This window comes from Mustela putorius, unplaced genomic scaffold (genome assembly GCF_011764305.1).
Source record: "Mustela putorius furo isolate JIRA1106 unplaced genomic scaffold, ASM1176430v1.1 tig00003942_pilon_pilon_pilon, whole genome shotgun sequence".
Classification (NCBI taxonomy): Eukaryota; Metazoa; Chordata; class Mammalia; order Carnivora; family Mustelidae; genus Mustela; species Mustela putorius.
Window position 1 is genome coordinate 17,278,066 of NW_025422087.1, and position 17,447 is coordinate 17,295,512.

Genomic DNA, 17,447 nt, shown 5'->3' on the forward strand with positions numbered 1-17,447 from the left:
AGGATTTGCCTTACAAAATCCTTTATGGAAAATCTAGAGTAAGAACACAATTCAGAAGAGTAACAAATGCTAAAGTTCTAAAAAGTAAGAGTGATTAAATACTTGAGTAAAATGTCTTATTTTTGCCTTAAATAAAAGACTACCATAAGAGAAGAGGAAAAAAAAAAGAAAGCCAATTTATAGCAAACCACAGCCCAAATCTTAGCTGGGTTTGTGGGGGGGAAGGTGAGTGAAGGGGTCAGGGGAGCGCAGAGGGATTTGAGAACATGCTCAAGTACCTGGATTGCTGTAGGGAGACCTACTGATCTATTTAAGAAATCAGTAGGGACAAAGAAACATGAACATGGATCTTCAGTCCAAAAGCTGGTTCTTTGAAAATATTAGTATTAATAAGACTGATTAGGAAATAGAGAAACTGACAAAAATAAAATGAAAAAGGAAAAAGAGCTGCAGATAGAGTAAAGATTAAAATCTCTTGAAGAATTTTATCCTATTAAAATTTAAGACTCAGGCAAAATAAATTCCTAGACGGTTAGAAAGAGTGACAACTGGTGCAAGAAGAAACCAAGACCTTGGCTAGAAATCAAGACCTTGGCCAAGACCTTGGTAGAAGTACCAGTCAAACATCTCACGTTCCTAAAACAAAGAGAAACAACCAAAACAACAACAAATATCCCCAGGTCGTTTTAGTGATGAGTTCTGCTGAAAGTTATTCCAGAAAGAGTACAAAAAATCATGAACACTGCCCAGATTTTTCTTTTAGATGAAGCTAGTGAAACGCGAATTTCAAAAAACTCAGTAAGGAGGTATATACATAAGAAAACATCTATAGGTCAATGTCACTTATGATTGTAGATGTAAATAGGCTAAAAGAAATTTTAGCTAATCAAACCCAGCCATGCATTAAAAAAAAATCACATTCAGTGAAGTTTCTCCTAGGAATGTAAAGAAATGTATATAAAACAAAATCTATTAATGTACTTCATCTCATTATTAAGATAAAGGATAAACATTATATAATTAACTCAACCAATGCAGAAAAAAGCCATTGGATAATGTTTAGCAACAAAGTTTATCATAAAAACTCTTAGCTTCAAATAGGAGAAAATTCTGTGACTTAAATGTTTTAAACTTCAAATCTAAGCAAATATTATCCTGGTTTATTTAAGATTAGCCAATTACACATTTATTTTATTTTAAAAAAGCTTAAATAACTGTTTCTTTTCCCCATCAAAAGGAGGTCTAAAAATGAGGACTTAGCAAAAAGTATGCAACATGAAGCTGCCACTAAGCATTCTTTTTAAGAATGAGAATGAGTCAAAGTTACCTAGTACCACTGTTCAGCTGAACATAGTTCTTGAGGTCCCAGCTAAAGTGACAGGGAAAGAAAATTAAATAAATCAGAGGCATAAGGATTATAAATACATAGATAAAAACCATCATTATTTGTAAATGATATAAAATATTTACCTAAAAATAATAGATAATTTGTGTTAATAAAAGAGCTCAGCAGGATTGCTGGGTATAGGATCAATATACAAAAATATACAAAAATCCATAGCATTTTCCCATATCAGCAATAACCAACTAGAAAATAATTTTTAAAGTTCGATACAGTCATCAAGCAATAAGAAATTATAAAATGTTTAGAAATGAGCCAAGAGCATAACATTATAGAGAAATACTTAGAGTCCTATGAAAGAACACAAAGATGATTTGAATAAAAGAAGAGATACATTTTTAGAAGGGATGACTTAGTATTCTAAAGATGTCAGTTGTCCCCAAATTACTTTAACATTTATTGCAATTCCAGTCTAAATTCAAATTGAGATTTCTTTTGGGGAACATGATAAACTTGTTCTATGAAAAACAAAGGTCACCAAAGAGATATGTCAAATTCAAAAAAGAAAAGTGAGGTAAAACAATTCTTTGTTTTATCAGTTATGGAGAGATTAATGTTAAGATATTAAGTAACAGACATGAAAACACAATGTAGTGTTGGCAAAAGAACAGATAAATAGACCATGGACTACAATATGAGTTCAGAGTTCGGAGATACATTCATGTATATATGGGAGCTTAATAAACAGTAAAACACCACAAATTAATGGAGAATAGATGGATTATTTAGTAAATGATGTTGAGGAAATTGGCTCACATACAAAGACAAAGAAAACTGCATCCTAACTTAATACTATAATATTGAAAATAGACTAAATATAAGAAAAATCTAGAAAGCTAATAAAGGTATGTATAGAAGAGTATCTTTGTGTCCCACAGGCAGGGAAAGCCATAAAGACTTCAGAAGCTCCAATAATGATAGCTATTACTTATTTAGCACAGGAAGTCTGATAGAAAGATAGACAATGTGAACAGACAATTTACAGCAAAAGGCAACCTGAAAGGCGAACAAGCGTAGATGAGATGTATAAACTCAAACTTGGTATTATTTAAAGAAATTCATCTAGAAAATGAAATATCAATTATGCCTATTAGACTATCAGAAGTTACAAAGTTGGGTCATGTCATGTCATTAGGAAACAGGTGCTTTCCTGCCCTGTTGTAGGGGTTGTAGACTAGAATAGTTATCTCAAAGAGCAATACTCTATTAAACAGTGGAAACACATACCCATGACCCAGTCATTCCTCTTCCGGGTGTATATCCCAAAGGTATTGCCTCACTGACCCACAAGTGGACACATACAAGGTACTCTCGGCAACACCATTTGTAGTGTGGGAGGTTCGAGACAGTCTGATGTCCATCTTGGGAGGTTAAAATGATGGGTGGGGAGGTTAAAATGATGGGTGAACAGCATGCAGCATTTTGTAACAATTGGAAGCAAAAGACTGGATGCACATACAACATGGGTGGCTCTTAAAACTAGCACTGAGTAGAAAACAGGGGAACAAGGGATGAGTTATCTAGCCCAATACCATTTACATACCTTTAAAATATTTCTACTCAAAACTTTTCCAAGAACACATTTTTCAAAAACACATAGGAATAAGAGGGCCCTGATTCAACACCTCAGAATGGTTGCATGTAGAAGGCAGAAGAGATGAGCCTAGGAGGAAATGAATGTACAGGTACAGAGAGAGATCTTGCTGGAGATTGACACTGGTGATGGGAGATAAACCGAACGGTATGGTTGATTCAGATGGTTCCTCTAAGACCCACCCAGCTATCCCCATTGGACTTATGGAATGATTTGTTCAGATGCAGTGCTTAGTGTCCTGCCTCCTTCCACCCAATCAGATATTAAGGGAAGGAGAAGGTGGACTTCTCCTTTGGGGGCGGGGCGTTGCTTGTTTCCATGAAGCCAGCAGTCCCAATGTTTCTAAGTAGTGGAGCAGAGAGAAGCCCTCTGTTTCCCTACTTTGGTCGAGGCGGAAGTGTGGCATATGTAAGAATAGAAAGCGGTGGACAGTGGTCACTGGGCTTCCCAAGTGATAATTATGTGGATTTGCATGATCCACATCTGTCGTCCCAGGACCCAGGATTTGCCAATCTTTGCTAACTTTTACAGCTTCAAAAACTGTAGCTTGTGTTAGAGTAGACTCCCAGAGTTTTTGTGAAAAGCTCCAGAGAGCAGCTCGGCCTAGATGTGGGATAGGACTGGAGCAAAGGCAATAAAGAAAACTTCTCATTACTCATCTCTGGGCACCTCCACAAATGATTGTCTTCGCTTAACCTCAAGGTCAAGACAACCTATTTTATAGTGTTCACTGTCTCTGAGGACAAGCTTTAGTGAGCTCTTGTTTGCTTCTTATAGTATTAAAAGAGACAATGAAACCTGCCTCTCAGAAGATCATTTCACCAAGTCTCTGTTGCTCTACGGGGAATATTTGTTTCCTCATTTATATTCATGTCTCTGAAAGACAAGTAGACCTTGAATGAAATTTCAGGCGACAGTAAATTATAAATAATGTATCCATATTTTTTCTCTTCCATACTACTTGTATTTAATTCCCCCCAGAGTCTTGTGCAAACACCAAAGACAAGAGGACAGGAAGCTATTAACATGATGGAAAGAATGAAATGGGTTTATGCTATATGGCAGGAAGGCAACAAGGGAAGATATCTTGATCAAAGAAAAGTTTTTGAGGTTTTGTGGAAGTGAGTTCTGTTCTTTTAGTTCTCTCTTTCTTTCTCTCTTATTTTTAAAAACACCGAAACTCTTTTCCAGACCATTAAGTAGACATCTGCTTGAAACGTGTCTCTTATTTTGGTCCACCAAAGGCAAGAAGAGGTTTTGTCAGTGGATGGAGGCCACTCAGGGGCCCCGCTCTAGGCTCTTTTGTTCCATAAGACCGGGCATAAAAAATGCGTAGAACAATCAGCTGAGATCAGCCCATCCTAAGAATAGGATGCTGCTAAGTGGAAAGCTCAGGTACTGTCAATGAAGTCACAAAGGATGCTGGTTACTAGAATGAAATTAGCCTCTAAATCCATCAGCCCTGATTTGCTGTCACGTAGGATGCTCTGGTGTTTTTTTCAGACGTCTTGCTCCGCAGGAATAATTCATGGGGTTCAGACTGGCAGCACTCCAATCTTTCAAGGAAGTGAAATGACTCTGCTCTCCATTTTTGTTTCTGTCTCCTCCTCCTCCTCCTCCTTTTCCCTCTTCTCCTTCTCCCTTTCTTCTTTTTAGGCAAAGAGGGGCCCACAGATGGAGCGTGCAGGTGAACAAAGTGGCTCCCCTGTGTGTGTGTCGTGTGGGGGGTGGCAGTGAGGGTCCCATTAGAGAGGCAGGGAGAGGATGGCCTGGGATGTGTTTAGTGTCAGGGCAGGCAGAATCGGGTTCAAGGCACAGCCTCTGTGACCACTCGTCCCAGAGGATACCTAATCTTGAGGGATCTTTAGGTGATCTCTGAAGATGACAGGAGAGTCCTGGTGTGAGTGTCGCCCATCCTGTACCCTGGAGACCCCTTCTCTTGGACTCCTCAAGGCGTCTGGATCAAGCCACTCATCAGGCAAACCCGAATCTTTGCCTTCCTGAGAACATCCTGATTCCCACATTTAGGAAGCTCGCACTCTTGTATTCTTTTCCTCCATTTGCTTTTGGCAGGGGAGTTGGAGGGCAGGGGCTAGGAAAGGTGGGGGAGGGGCATGGCACAGGCAGTGAAGACTCACTAATGTTGACACGTATAGGCTTAGTGTAATTTGTTTCCGGAAATTTACATTTGGGATGGGAGAAAGAACCTGAAATTAGAGGGACTTTGGGCAGGAAGAACCTCTTTGCCTGTCCCATACCTGTGATGGATGTTGAAAATCTCTTACAGCTTTTTTGTTTTTTTTCCCACCAGAAACCCCTCTTCCATGCTTTACAGCTGGAACTATTCTACTCAACCAGCATTTATTATGTCCGTTATTTGTCAGGCTTTGTGCAAGGTACTTTCCTGTGCTTTACTTCTGTCCACAAACTTCTCGTTCTGCAACTGGTCATTTCAGTGGGTTCTGATAAATCTCTAAGACAAAACTAGCAGAGTGTGGTATGCATCAATGACTTAAATTTAAACTTGAGCTTTATAGTCAAACTTGGCAAAAGCTTCCAAACATGGATATACCTTTGCTCCACTGGCCTCTCTTACACGAAGCTGCCACAGGGGTATACAAGAGTTTGGGTCTGGATTCCCAAATCCCGCTGGAGCCTCAGTGAGATCCAATGAGCATAGGGTTAACAATTCAAGGAAATCTGGAGAGGAGGCCAGCGTAGTAGTGGCTTTGTTTGGTGAACAGTGCAGAGAGACCATTAGGATCTGGCTAGGTGTTTGTTTCTTTGTCTTTATGAAACAGCCAGTGGCGGACAGAGAAGCTGGTAGAGTGGGATAGCCCAGGTAGATCTGGAGCAAGGCACAGTTGCCAGATACTGCAGAAACCTAAGGCATATTGTCATACACAACCACTAGCTGCGGCATTGCTAGCGTGGGAATTAAAACTTATACTACACTGAGCAAGCATTGAAATCAATGCATTAGGGGGATGATTTAGACCTAATAAATATGCAAATTGGGAGCTCTGTTTATGTTTCTGTCATCTGTGTCTTTTTTATGGGAAAGAAATTCTTAATTCAGTGAAAGGCTCCAATCCATGGGTCTTTGGGTGATAGCTTGAAAAGGAGGACCATGGAAGACCCTTTAACCGGTGAATATGCAAGGAAGGGCTTGGACATGGGAGGGTAGCACCTTGACACTGAGATAAGCCACTCTGTGAAAGAGCATGGAGGGTGAGTGTAATTGACGTCAGCTCCATAGAGGGATCAGTGTTGTCCAAGTTCCACTTGGTCAAGACCTTAGATTCATGTCTGGTGATGTGACTGAGGCTTATTTTTGTTTTTTAATTAAAAAATTGTTTTTCTGAATAATGTACTCATTGTAGACACTTTGTAAGATATTGAAAATATAAAAAAGGAGGGAAAAGAGGACTCATTCATAACCTCACTACCCTAAAGGTCTACTGGTAACATTTTGGTGTATTTGATCCATTGTCCTGCTTTGTCATTTAGAACAAGTCTGCAGAGAGAGGCACCTGGGTAGAGATGGGGGATCTTCTGTCACCTTCTTCATGATTGGGGGGAATGGGCTCTGGGACAAGGCAGGATTCCAGTCATCCTGGTATGCTGGGATGGCAGGAAGACATACATCGAGGGATAAAGGGATATGCTTACACTTGCCCCACAAATGTGCATAAACAAACCTCTAGGATGTGGGGCAGGAAGGCAGTTCAAAGTCTGGACTGGGCAGTTCTACAATATAGACTGTAGATAGGGACCCTGGGAAGTGACAGAAAAGATTGGTAATAGACACAGTCTCCACAACCAGATCAAATCCCAGTTCTCTTACGTAAGAACAATGGGGGTCTTGGATGAGTTACCTCCCATGTGGCTCAATTTCCTCATCTGTAAATGGGGATAATAGAACATACTTCATAGGCTGTCATGATGACTGAATTAGGTAATACATGTAATGCAGTCACGACAGCACCTATTGTTAGCTTATTTCTTCTTATACAGATTAGGACACTCTTATCCCTTATGGGCATTTTCAGGTAATTTCTGCTCATACTTAGTTGGAGGAAGGCAAGAGGAGCAGCTGGATTCAGAAGCAGAAGGCCCTGGTTGTAGCTTGATCCAGCCACTTACCAACCACGCAAGTCATTTGATTTCCATGCACTCTGTTTCATCATCTGTGAAATGGGGGTAATAAGTCCCTCCTCACCAGTTGTTATAGGGACTTCGTTGAGACCATAGGATGCAAAAATACTTTGTGTATGGACAAGAACCCTAGATTTAATATGGAGGGTTTACTCTTGGTACTTTTATTAAGTGCTTCTCTGATTACAGGCAGCAGAGGAATCAAGGAGGGAAGAATGAACTTTGCTGGGAAAACACTTGCAGAAAATCTGAATCTGTCTTCAGTTGGTGCATTTAGTGGGTCCAGGAGGCCAAGGAATTTGTGCTGCTCATTCCTAGGGTTACCTTGGTAGGTAGAAATTTCCTGGCAGGGTCTTGGAAGGGGGAAGCGGGGAGTGGAAGAAACCCTTACTGTCCTTCACAGGAAGAGTTTCTCTGGGAGGCTCCTCCCTGACCAAGCCCCTGAGAAGCTGCTGAAGAGCCAGACATCATGCAGGGAAGAAGGCAGCGTCACAGGGGTGGCGTCTCTCACCTGTGGTGAAGGTGGTGGAGGTGAGGCTGCTCCGGGCGGTGTCCTGGGCTGCCCGCAGGAGCACTGTGTAGTCTGTGCTCTCAGACAGACCCTCCAGGCGGATCCACGTGTCCTCTGCATCCACGATCAGCTCCTGTGGAACAAGCCAGGGAGGCAGGTGGAAGGGAGTGACCAGCATTCTGTTGAGAGGAGAATGGAAAGGGAAAGCCCAGAGCCCACGGCCAGCTGGGTCAACATTGCCATGGCCATTGTGTGCTCTCCATTCCAGAACAAGGAGAGAACTGAGCCCATAAGCAGAGAGAACAGCTCCTGTGTGAGATCTAGGCACCTCCTGCCTCTCAGATGCACTTTGGCATAAAGACAGGCAAGGGAATTGAATCCAGTTGTTTTCTGACCGTACCTGGGGAGGTTCCTCAGGACCTGGGGAGGGAAATCCTAGGCCTCCATACTCTATATCCAACAGACTAACTCTGCTTAAATCTACTGTATATATTTGGCTTCTGACTATGATTGCACTTAAAAAAAAAAAAAAGGATTTCATTGTGAACAGAAGTTTGACAACCCATGTTCTAGAAATACTGTTTCATCTGATCATATAACACAGAAACTTGTCATCTCGTCACTGCAGGCTATACAGATGTAGCCTTTATAATGCTTATTAAGAGACATAAAAGATTGTTGAATTTGGTCTCCAGCTCATGTTTGCTTGGCCCTGCTATCGAAATTTTTTTCCCCCAAAACTATGTACTTATGTAGACTTGGAAGTTTCCAATGCTCTTTGCATCACCATATTGAAAGCCCCACCACAACCAAGTGAAGCCGTGGAGGTAGACACCCCTGTTATCTGGACCAGAGATGAAGGCTTTGGGGGGTTTTGTGGTTTGCTTCAACTTATGAAGAGAGAAACAGCAAAGCCAGGACTAGCACCAACGTCTCTGGCTGGCAGACTCAGGCCCTTTCCTCAACAGCGTGTATGTGTCCATCTGGCAAACCTCACTTGCTCCCTTTGGACTACTTCAGAGAAAAATCTCCCTTACAGAAAAATCTCACCTTGCGGCTTCCATCAGTGGATCTGTAGGTTAAGATGTAGTTCTCAATCTCTGCTCTGGGAGGCTGCCAGGAGATCAGGGCACTTTGTCTGGTGACTTCACTGGCCGTCAGGTTCGCAGGAGGGTCCAGGACTACAAAAAAGGGAGAAAATGCCAGGAGCGCCTGCCTCTTCAGCTCCTCTCTGTTTGATTCCATCCCAGGCATGTGTATCTCTTTGCCCACCTCTGTGGTCTCTGGGCTGCTCACACGCTGACCCTAGTTCCAGCTTGGACAGGAGCAGAAAGGGTGCTTGTGGGTCAGAAAAGCATCAGTCAGTGTCATGATCATCCCTGCAACTCTTCCCCCTTCCCTCATCTGGGCCTCGGGGCCTAGGTGGGACATCTTCCGATCTAACCTATGTCGGAAATCATGACCTTATTAAGTCAGCATGGCTGTTGAGCTCACTCCTGGGCTTACACCATTCCCACATTTATACCTCTGTCTAGTGTTCCGGCTGTGATTGTGCTCAGCAGCTGTTCCCAAGTATCAAGCCCTGTAACAGGCAGCAGATTTTTTCTGGGCCAGATGCATGTCCAGTATTGGCCTCTCTTGGCCTGGTTCTATAGCTGTCAGCCAGACCCAGAATGAGAGCGGGGAACAGACATGCGTCTATTGCCTGAGAGCCACAGCTCACTTTCCCTGGCGTTTGGGCAGCAGTCCACCGAAATACAAACAGCTCCTGGCTGCACTGTCCAAAGTGCAAAGTCTGTCATCGAGTCTAGGGACAAAAGGCATCTAGGGACGCCGGATGTATAGCCAGCCAGGTACTCACGGGTAGAGAAGTTGGTGCTGATGGTGCCACTGGTGAGAGGTCCACTAGTGGCATACATATTAACAGTGTAGTGGGTACTAGGAAGCAGGCCAGAAAGCTGGAATTCCTCACTGCCTCCGTCAACCAGGATGGTCTCTCCAGCAACTGAAATCCAATGAAGATGAGTAAGCATTGAGTAAGGCTATTCCATCTAGGAAAGCCCTTCCAAATGCAAAGGCATTTCATAAAGACTCTGTATTAGAGAATTTTGGAAAGAATCTTAAGGAGGTTATCTAGCTTAGCATTGTTTTCCACAGGAACATCCCCTCTCATCTCGTTTTGCCTCTTAGTTGAGAAAGATAGTCTTCATTTGGAGGCCAGATTGTCTTTCCATGACTTCTACTCAGGCCACTGGGGTTACAAAGATACAAAGAGTACGCTGAATCTTTTGTCTATGTGGCTCCTTCTTTCTGCCACTCTTCCTAATCCTGTCCTCTCCTCTAAGCTGCAAAAATTTATCTCCAACCACTGTTACATGCATGTGGCAATTCTGAAATCACTGATTCTTTGTGTTTATTTCTACTGCATTTTGCCTTGTCGATTGAGTTTTGGACCACTGGTTCAGTTTATTGAAGTATATTTGAATTTGGATTCTACTGATCACAGTTTAAAAAAAAAAATTATTTAAGTACCATTCACAGGTGCATCACAGAGTGATTCAACTTCTCCAGCTATGCTCACCACAAACACAGCTACCATCTCTCACCATACGGTGCTCTTACACCATCGTTGACTTACACGGTTTCGTTTTATATACAAATGTGGTACGCATGTCTTCTCTGTATTCATTTAGCTGTCACTAAAACTGCTTGTTAGAGCAGAGCCAAACTCTTTAGGGTGTTTTTAGAATACTCCCGAGTCACTCAGCATTTAAGAAAGGCACTTCCTCAAACTGGGTAGGGTCTGAGGTTTCAAGCTTCTTGGGGTCTAAAGGCATAGAAGTCATGCAAAGAAGTAAAAATACAAACCAGCTCTTTGAAAGAACAAACATAACGACTGTCATTTGCAGCATCCTGCCTGCGGCCTCTGCTCTGGCCACATCAAACCATGACAGTTACTCCAAAGTCCTCATGGTCTCTTGTATCTCTACAGATGTGCTCAGGCTGCTCTTTATCTTAGAATTCCCTGCCTTCTCTTCTCCTTCTCTAGCTTTATCTAAGATCTCCCTTCTTTCTTCCCCTCCACACCCTCACCCCCAAGGAGTGATCCATCTCATGTGGCCCAAGCTGATTTGGGATTGCCTCTATCACAGCACTGCTCACGTTGGGTTCTAACCATGTGCCCGTCTCATCATCATCAGAAGTGAGTTCCACGAGGAGAAGCACCCAAGTTTTGTCTCTGAATTTGAGCGTATGGCTCATGGGAGGATATTCCAAAACATTTGTTGAATGAATGGAAGTCAGTTGCCATGACGGAGCCATGTACTTTGCACTTGACAGAGGACATAGTGTTGAAACTAAGACTTAGAGGATGGGTTTGTCTAAGAAGACACATGGGGAGGGAATTTCCAGGTAGAGGAAATAATGCATGCAAATGCATGGTGGTCTGGGAAGGCATGGTAGGAGTTAAGAAATGCCGACCTGTGACATGCAAGGAGAGGGGGCAGGAGTTGAAATTGATTGTGTATGCACATAGATGGGTTATGATGTATCTGTAGTCATGATATTCATTCCTTGAGGGGCACTATTCAATTGGCTACCAGTCTATGTTACTCCAAATACGATCCATCATTTATTTTTCCATCTAAGTGATAAGTAGGTTTTTCTGATGCTTTGCTGAAATCCAAGTGTGCTAGCAGATTTTCCAATTAAAAAAAGAAGATATAAAATGTCTTTGGTAAAACTTATTCTTGGTGACCCTGTGCTGATATATTTTTCCTATTTATTTAATAGTCTGTTTTGGTTTTTATTTTCCCAAGCTTTAATAATCAGTTACTTTACAGCTTACAAACTTGGCTTTCTCTGTCATTTTTTGAAAATTAAGACATCTGATTATCTTTTGTCTTCTGTTATCTCTGTTCTCTGGATTCCTGAATATAACCCACAACATTTCTGTGATCACATGTATAATTTAGTCAAGGAAATAACTTTCCCAGGCTTAGATACTTGAATTACTCAACATTTATTGTGCTTTGGGCTTCTTTATTCAACTTCAAATAGTGTAAGGTGAACAAGCATGGTGAGAAGACAATGAACCTCCAGACTTCATTTTAGCTCAAACTTTGGCATTGGATGTGGGTAGACAAGACCAAAGCAACAGGAGTTTGCTAACTCTGGATGCTTTGTTTCCATGTGTTATTTGCTACAAGCATCGTGCTTTAGTGTTTTTCTTGCTCTATAAACATCTAGAAAAGTGTGCTTTCTTCCCTGTAGCATTTGGGGGCAAGTCCTAGCTCAGTTCTGAATTTTCTCTTCCAAGTGCTATTCCTCTGTTTTTATATTTGCTTTTGTTTACATGCCCTTGTTCTATCTTTCCAATTCAGCTTTCTGAATTCCTGTAGTTGATATAGGTTGTAGAGTTTAGGGACAATCTTTAGAGCTTTACAAGGAAAGTAAAGCAGGAAAATTTCTAAGATGTCCCTCACATTGATAAAATGTCCTTTTTTTTTTTTTTTAAACTTTCCTAATAGCCTTCAGCACCTATCCCCAACATTCCTACCTACCCAGTGCATAGACCTGTAAATATTCACCTGCAAAGTGTGTGAGAATAATGACATAGTTTTCCACTTGACCCATTGGAGGCTTCCACTGCAGCAGTGCTTCTGTTGGAGTAATGTTACTAGCAGTCAGATCCACAGGGTTGTCCATGGCTGAAACAGAGCCAGGAAGATCAGGTAAACATAGGAGATATGGAAGGATGGAAGTGCAGCAAACTATCTCTTATAGTTTCCTCCATTATGCTTGTCTGCTGCTGTGCCATACAAAACAATGAAGTGACTGGAGACCTCTTTCCTTCCTTCCTTTCTGATCCCAACTTCTCCCTTCCCTTCTTTCTCACGAGTATGCAGTTCCCTCCTGATGGGCCCCAGATCTTCCTTTTAGTTGATCCATTAACTTACGCACAGAGCACTGTCAGGGGCTACAGGGGATTCCAAGGTATGGCTGTTGTGTTTTACACATTTAAACTTAGACGGAGAAACTAAGAACATAGAGGAATTGTTATATTTCTTTAGTTAATGAGATAGTTTGCTTTCTAGGCTATTTGCACTTTCATATAAGGGACATGTCTTATGGGACAATCTCTGTTCATGAGCTTCAGAAAGTATGGTGAGAGTTATATCCACAGCACCTAGAACTTGCAAGTTTCCCAATACTTGTGGAAGGACTGAATAGGACTCAGGTTGCCTTGAGAGTCATATATGATGAGTGAATTCTTGCTTTTCTACTCACAGGCTCCCTTTGTATTGAGTCTTGGGTATCCCTTTTGTGGTCTAGTGAGTCATGGGGAGTCTTTCAGGCTAAAGGCCACTATCGTCTGTTGCGGGGAACAGAGTTTGCTCAACACGGGACCAGGTTCCTATTCTTATTTGCCCATGCTCTATGCCTTTGTTTCTTACTGTGCTTCCCTTCTATAAATTTGGGATTTATGCCAGAAATGGATGTTATTATAATAGTTTAGGTATCAACTCAACCTAAGTGTCATGTAATTTACTCTTGGGGACCAAGATATGTTGTTGATCTGGCCCTGTTCTCTAACTAAAGGTTTCCATTGCTTGTCTATGTTCCTTATTTGCAAGTGACAACTGTGAAATATTTTTAAAATTTTAATATCTGAATTGTCAAAACAAGTTCTTCAAATGCAACCTCATGAAAAGAGACAAAGAAGAAAAGTATTGGAAGACTACAGTTAGCTTCATCTCACTGAGATTAACTATGAGACCCTGAAAGAGGTCTCATTTTCCGAAGTTGTAAATTCATAGTTCTCACATTAAAACAACAGCAGGAGAGGACATTTCTGTGGGCAATCTGTTTATCAGGAATTGCCACAGTAGCTCTGTCTGAACCTGAAGGGGGGTGGTTTGGGTTGGTACGTGGCTGTACCAACTTGACCCAAGTTGCTGCTTTCTTTTACCTTAGGGGTTAGAAGTCTTTTGAAATCCATTTTATAGTCCTCAAAGAGAAAAAGTCTAATTTCTTTAGCATGAATTTCTAAGACTTTCAGGAAGGTGAGTGGGAGGCTTCTTTGGACTCACTGGGCATCACTTTGAGTCACTATTTCTTGATTCCTTAATGGTCACAGATAATTTGATGGAGAGGAAAGGCTGGACCAAAAGCATGGCTGCATTATGTGTATTTACAGGCCTGGAAGGAGACTAGGAAAGATGAGAATATCCTGTTGTGTTTTTTAGAAGAATAATTTTTTAGGTTCTGAAACATTCTGAGGGCATGTTTCTTTGGCCATTACTTTACAGATGTTTCTGGGCCTGTGAGAGCATCTACAAAAGCGGTGAGGAATTCCAAGTTACCTTTTCCTCATTCAGGAAATGCCATTCTCTGAGGAAATGAAGCAGCCTCAGAAATTCTGGTATTCTAACGAGGCAAGCTGGATATTTCCCATGTGCAACGGGAAAAATAGCTTAAAGGGGAGGTTAGGTCTAGGGACAGAAAACTTTGGCTGTTCCCTCTGGTGCCTTCTATAGCAAATCTTTCCTAGTTCTGCATGGTGGGCGAACTCTGGAGCCAGAGCAGGAGGAGAAATAGAGCTGGTGCAGGAGCCCTGTCCTCAGGCCCATCCAAGGAGCTCATTTTCCAAAAAAAAGTCCTCCACCTTTGGAGCACAAAGCAATAGCCAATGCAGTGACTTGGTTGTTTCTGACTAGGATGAAGAACTTCAGGAATCTGAGGATTATTAGTGAAATAACAACCCTTTCCTTCCCTGAGGTAAAATTTACATGACTGAGTCTTTTAAAAAATTAGATGAGATGATTCAGATGTCTGCTCTGGAATTCTCTTCCATAATGGGTCTTCGAAAGGTCACCTCTATTGAAAATTCCTTGAAAATTTCTGATCTAAACCAATAAAACTCTTAGAAGAGTGTTACTCTCTAAATTCCCAGTATTAGAGAGGAATATCAGAGGGACGAGAAACCATAAATTGCTTTGCATGACATAGTGAGCCACAGGAGCACTCAGAAATGGAGTTTCTAAGCCCAAAGGCAGTGTCTTCTGTATTAGCCAGAATAACTCCATATTTGCCCCTTCCGTCTGTTGCAGGTCCTCAACCAGGGTCCCGACATGGTTCATGACAGGGAGACATGCCTACCTGTGTGAATGAGGGTACAGATACGCTCACTCTCTTCCCTGCCCCGCACGCTGTTGAGACTGATTTCATATTCAGTAGCTGGATATAGCTTGGTGATGGTGAATTCCGTCACCGTATTGGGCACCACTGAGCTGTCCAACCGTCCCACTAAGGAAGAGAAGAAGACACTGATAAAGTTCATGGATGCTTCACCAACATAGCTAATGGTATAGTCTACATAGAAGCTTCTGGCAGCACTTCATCATGAAGCACAGTTGGGTTCAAGGCCCAGCACTCACTGGGGAGGATGGAGAAATGGTTCATAGATTGAGAATGTTGGAGCTTGAAGAGGCCTGGCATGCTAGTCCCAACCCCTCATTTTATAGGTTCCTTGGAACAAAGAAAAAAGGTGGCTAGGTGGTTTTCTAACAAGCTGGTCTTCTTAAGACAGTCAAGAGGTCATGGCTGCAAAGAGTGGTCCACGTAGCCCAGAGAGAGTCTGGAAAACAATCCCACTGCCTGCTGGAAGTGGGCATGCCCTCTACTTTGTTAACAATGTGGCATGCTCTAGCAGGAACTAGCAGAAAGCAGGGGAGGTCTGGACCAACTTTTTCTGACTCAAAACTTAACTGGAGTGGTAGAAATAGAACCTCCATCACCGTCATTCCTTTTAAGGCTCCATCTAGTCCAGCCAAGTCTTTAGGCATTCCCCAGGATTCTAGTCTTAGACTTCACTCTCTTAGGAGCTTAAATGTGACTCTGGCTCTTGGCAGAATCCTTTAGGGTTCTTTGTCATTTACTACGCTGCTTAGATAAGGTGACCAATTACCATGGTTCATTCTGCTGGTGGAGAGCCTGCTTTCTGGGTGAATATAGTCAAGACTTTTGTGAGAGGAGTTGGTCAGGGTTTCTTGGCTGTTCCTCCTCAGCCCACTCTTGTACTGGAACATGCCACAGAGAGGAAGAGAATGCAGGCGGTGTCTGGAAGGGACTGATATCCTCTGGGATATGTAGTTGTCCCATCACAACCTTCACTTAGCTCCAAATCCCATCCACTTGTGAGAAATCAAATAACTTTATTACCTTGTGTTGGCCGGTAGGAAACTCGGTAGTAATCAAAAGATGCAATGGGAGGGCTCCAGGAGACCATAACTGAGTCCTTGGTCACGTTGCTAATTGTGATGTCTTTGGGGGGATCAATTCCTACATGGAACAGCGTAGTTATGGGGAAAAGACAGAAAGCACAGTGTGAAAAAATGATTCCTATCATTGGTTTCATGGGGACCAAGAGCTAATAGGGCTTCAGAGGCAGACGAGATCTTTATACCAGAACCCCCTTAAAGCCATGGTCAGGCCAAAATTTCACCTGAAACCTTAGAGTTATTGGCTAAAACCATGTTCATGGGGAATATTTTAACAACATGAAGTCAAGTTGGCAAACTGTGCTAGGCAGCAACTACCATCTCTGTGTACACCAACTGGGAAACTTATTTTAAGTTCATATGTTTTGTTTTGAACTGAGAGTAATATGGTCATTTTCTCTGGAGAAACTTGTCTTGGACAAACCCAGCTGTGTCTTATTTTTTACCAGCCACCTATGGTTCAATTTGGAAAAACCATCTCGAGTCTAGAGGGATTTCAGAGCACAAGTCCAGAACAAACCCACTTTCCTAAATTGTATTTCATCTGTACTGGATACTTTATTTTTTTTGACTCCTGGAGGATCCCAGGGTCAATACCAGCCAGTGCTTAATCCACTTGTCCAGTTTGAGTTCTTGTTATTATGTAGGAAACCAGCGAAATACATGTGTCTTCACCCACATGCACACTCCTATCTAGGATTGTATTTGAGAGTTATGAGGCAAACATGGTCCAGTTCATCTCAGAGTGCCTGTGTTTTCCAGGCAACATGCAAATCAACCCCATTTTCTGAGTCTCAGGTTCCCACATGGTTGTCTGCCAGTCCTGTATAATTTTGAGGAAGCATCATTCATATGAGTGACGTTACTGAGCAGTCAGAGATGGGGTTTCCTCTTGGAGGCTAATTCTCTTCAGACTGGTCATGTAAACCAGTTGGTCCTCTGGACCAGCACATTCAGGACCTGGCTTCCTTAAGACATTGAGTCCATCCTACCTTCCCAAAGGAAGATTCCCATCTTATACATTCTGAGCAATCCTGGAAGAGGTGGTTTTTTTCAGAACAGCTCACAGGCCCTCTCTAGCCAAATGGCGCAGCCCCCTACTCCTTGGGTATTTCTCTTTGTAAAGTTCATTGACTTGTTAAAGACCTCTGAAGGCACTCCTTTCACTACCTGCTGCCAAGTCCTCCACCCTCACCTGTGGTGATGGAGCCCACAATGGGCTCAGAGGTCACAGTGCCGTGGACCGCTACCAGGTTTACAATGTACTCAGTGGCTGGCTGCAGCCCCATCAGGACAGTATGTCTCTTGGTGGCATCCAGGGAGACCTCTGTCATCTCTTCCTCTTCATCCCGAGGGCTGTAGTTCAGAATGAGTCTGTCTGCTGGAGGGGATGGGTCACTCCAGGTTATGTTTACACTGGAGGAGGTCACGTGAGAGAAGTGTAAATGCGAGATGGGGCGGAAGCCTGTAAAGCAGAGGAGATCATGGTTCTGAAACATG

At 42.4% G+C, this 17,447-nt stretch overlaps 1 protein-coding gene across 1 annotated transcript in view; it reads right to left on the reverse strand.

Moving 5' to 3' along the window:
- The window catches only part of TNR (tenascin R), a 401,788-nt gene that overhangs the window by 24,049 nt on the left and 360,292 nt on the right, over positions 1-17,447 (reverse strand). Inside the window, exons 12-18 of the mRNA XM_004761960.3 lie at positions 17,143-17,412; positions 15,889-16,008; positions 14,827-14,973; positions 12,255-12,374; positions 9,527-9,670; positions 8,716-8,846; positions 7,666-7,798 (exon numbers count right to left, since the gene is read on the reverse strand). Coding sequence (XP_004762017.1) covers positions 7,666-7,798; positions 8,716-8,846; positions 9,527-9,670; positions 12,255-12,374; positions 14,827-14,973; positions 15,889-16,008; positions 17,143-17,412 — 1,065 coding nt within the window. The remainder of the gene's footprint in view (positions 1-7,665; positions 7,799-8,715; positions 8,847-9,526; positions 9,671-12,254; positions 12,375-14,826; positions 14,974-15,888; positions 16,009-17,142; positions 17,413-17,447) is intronic.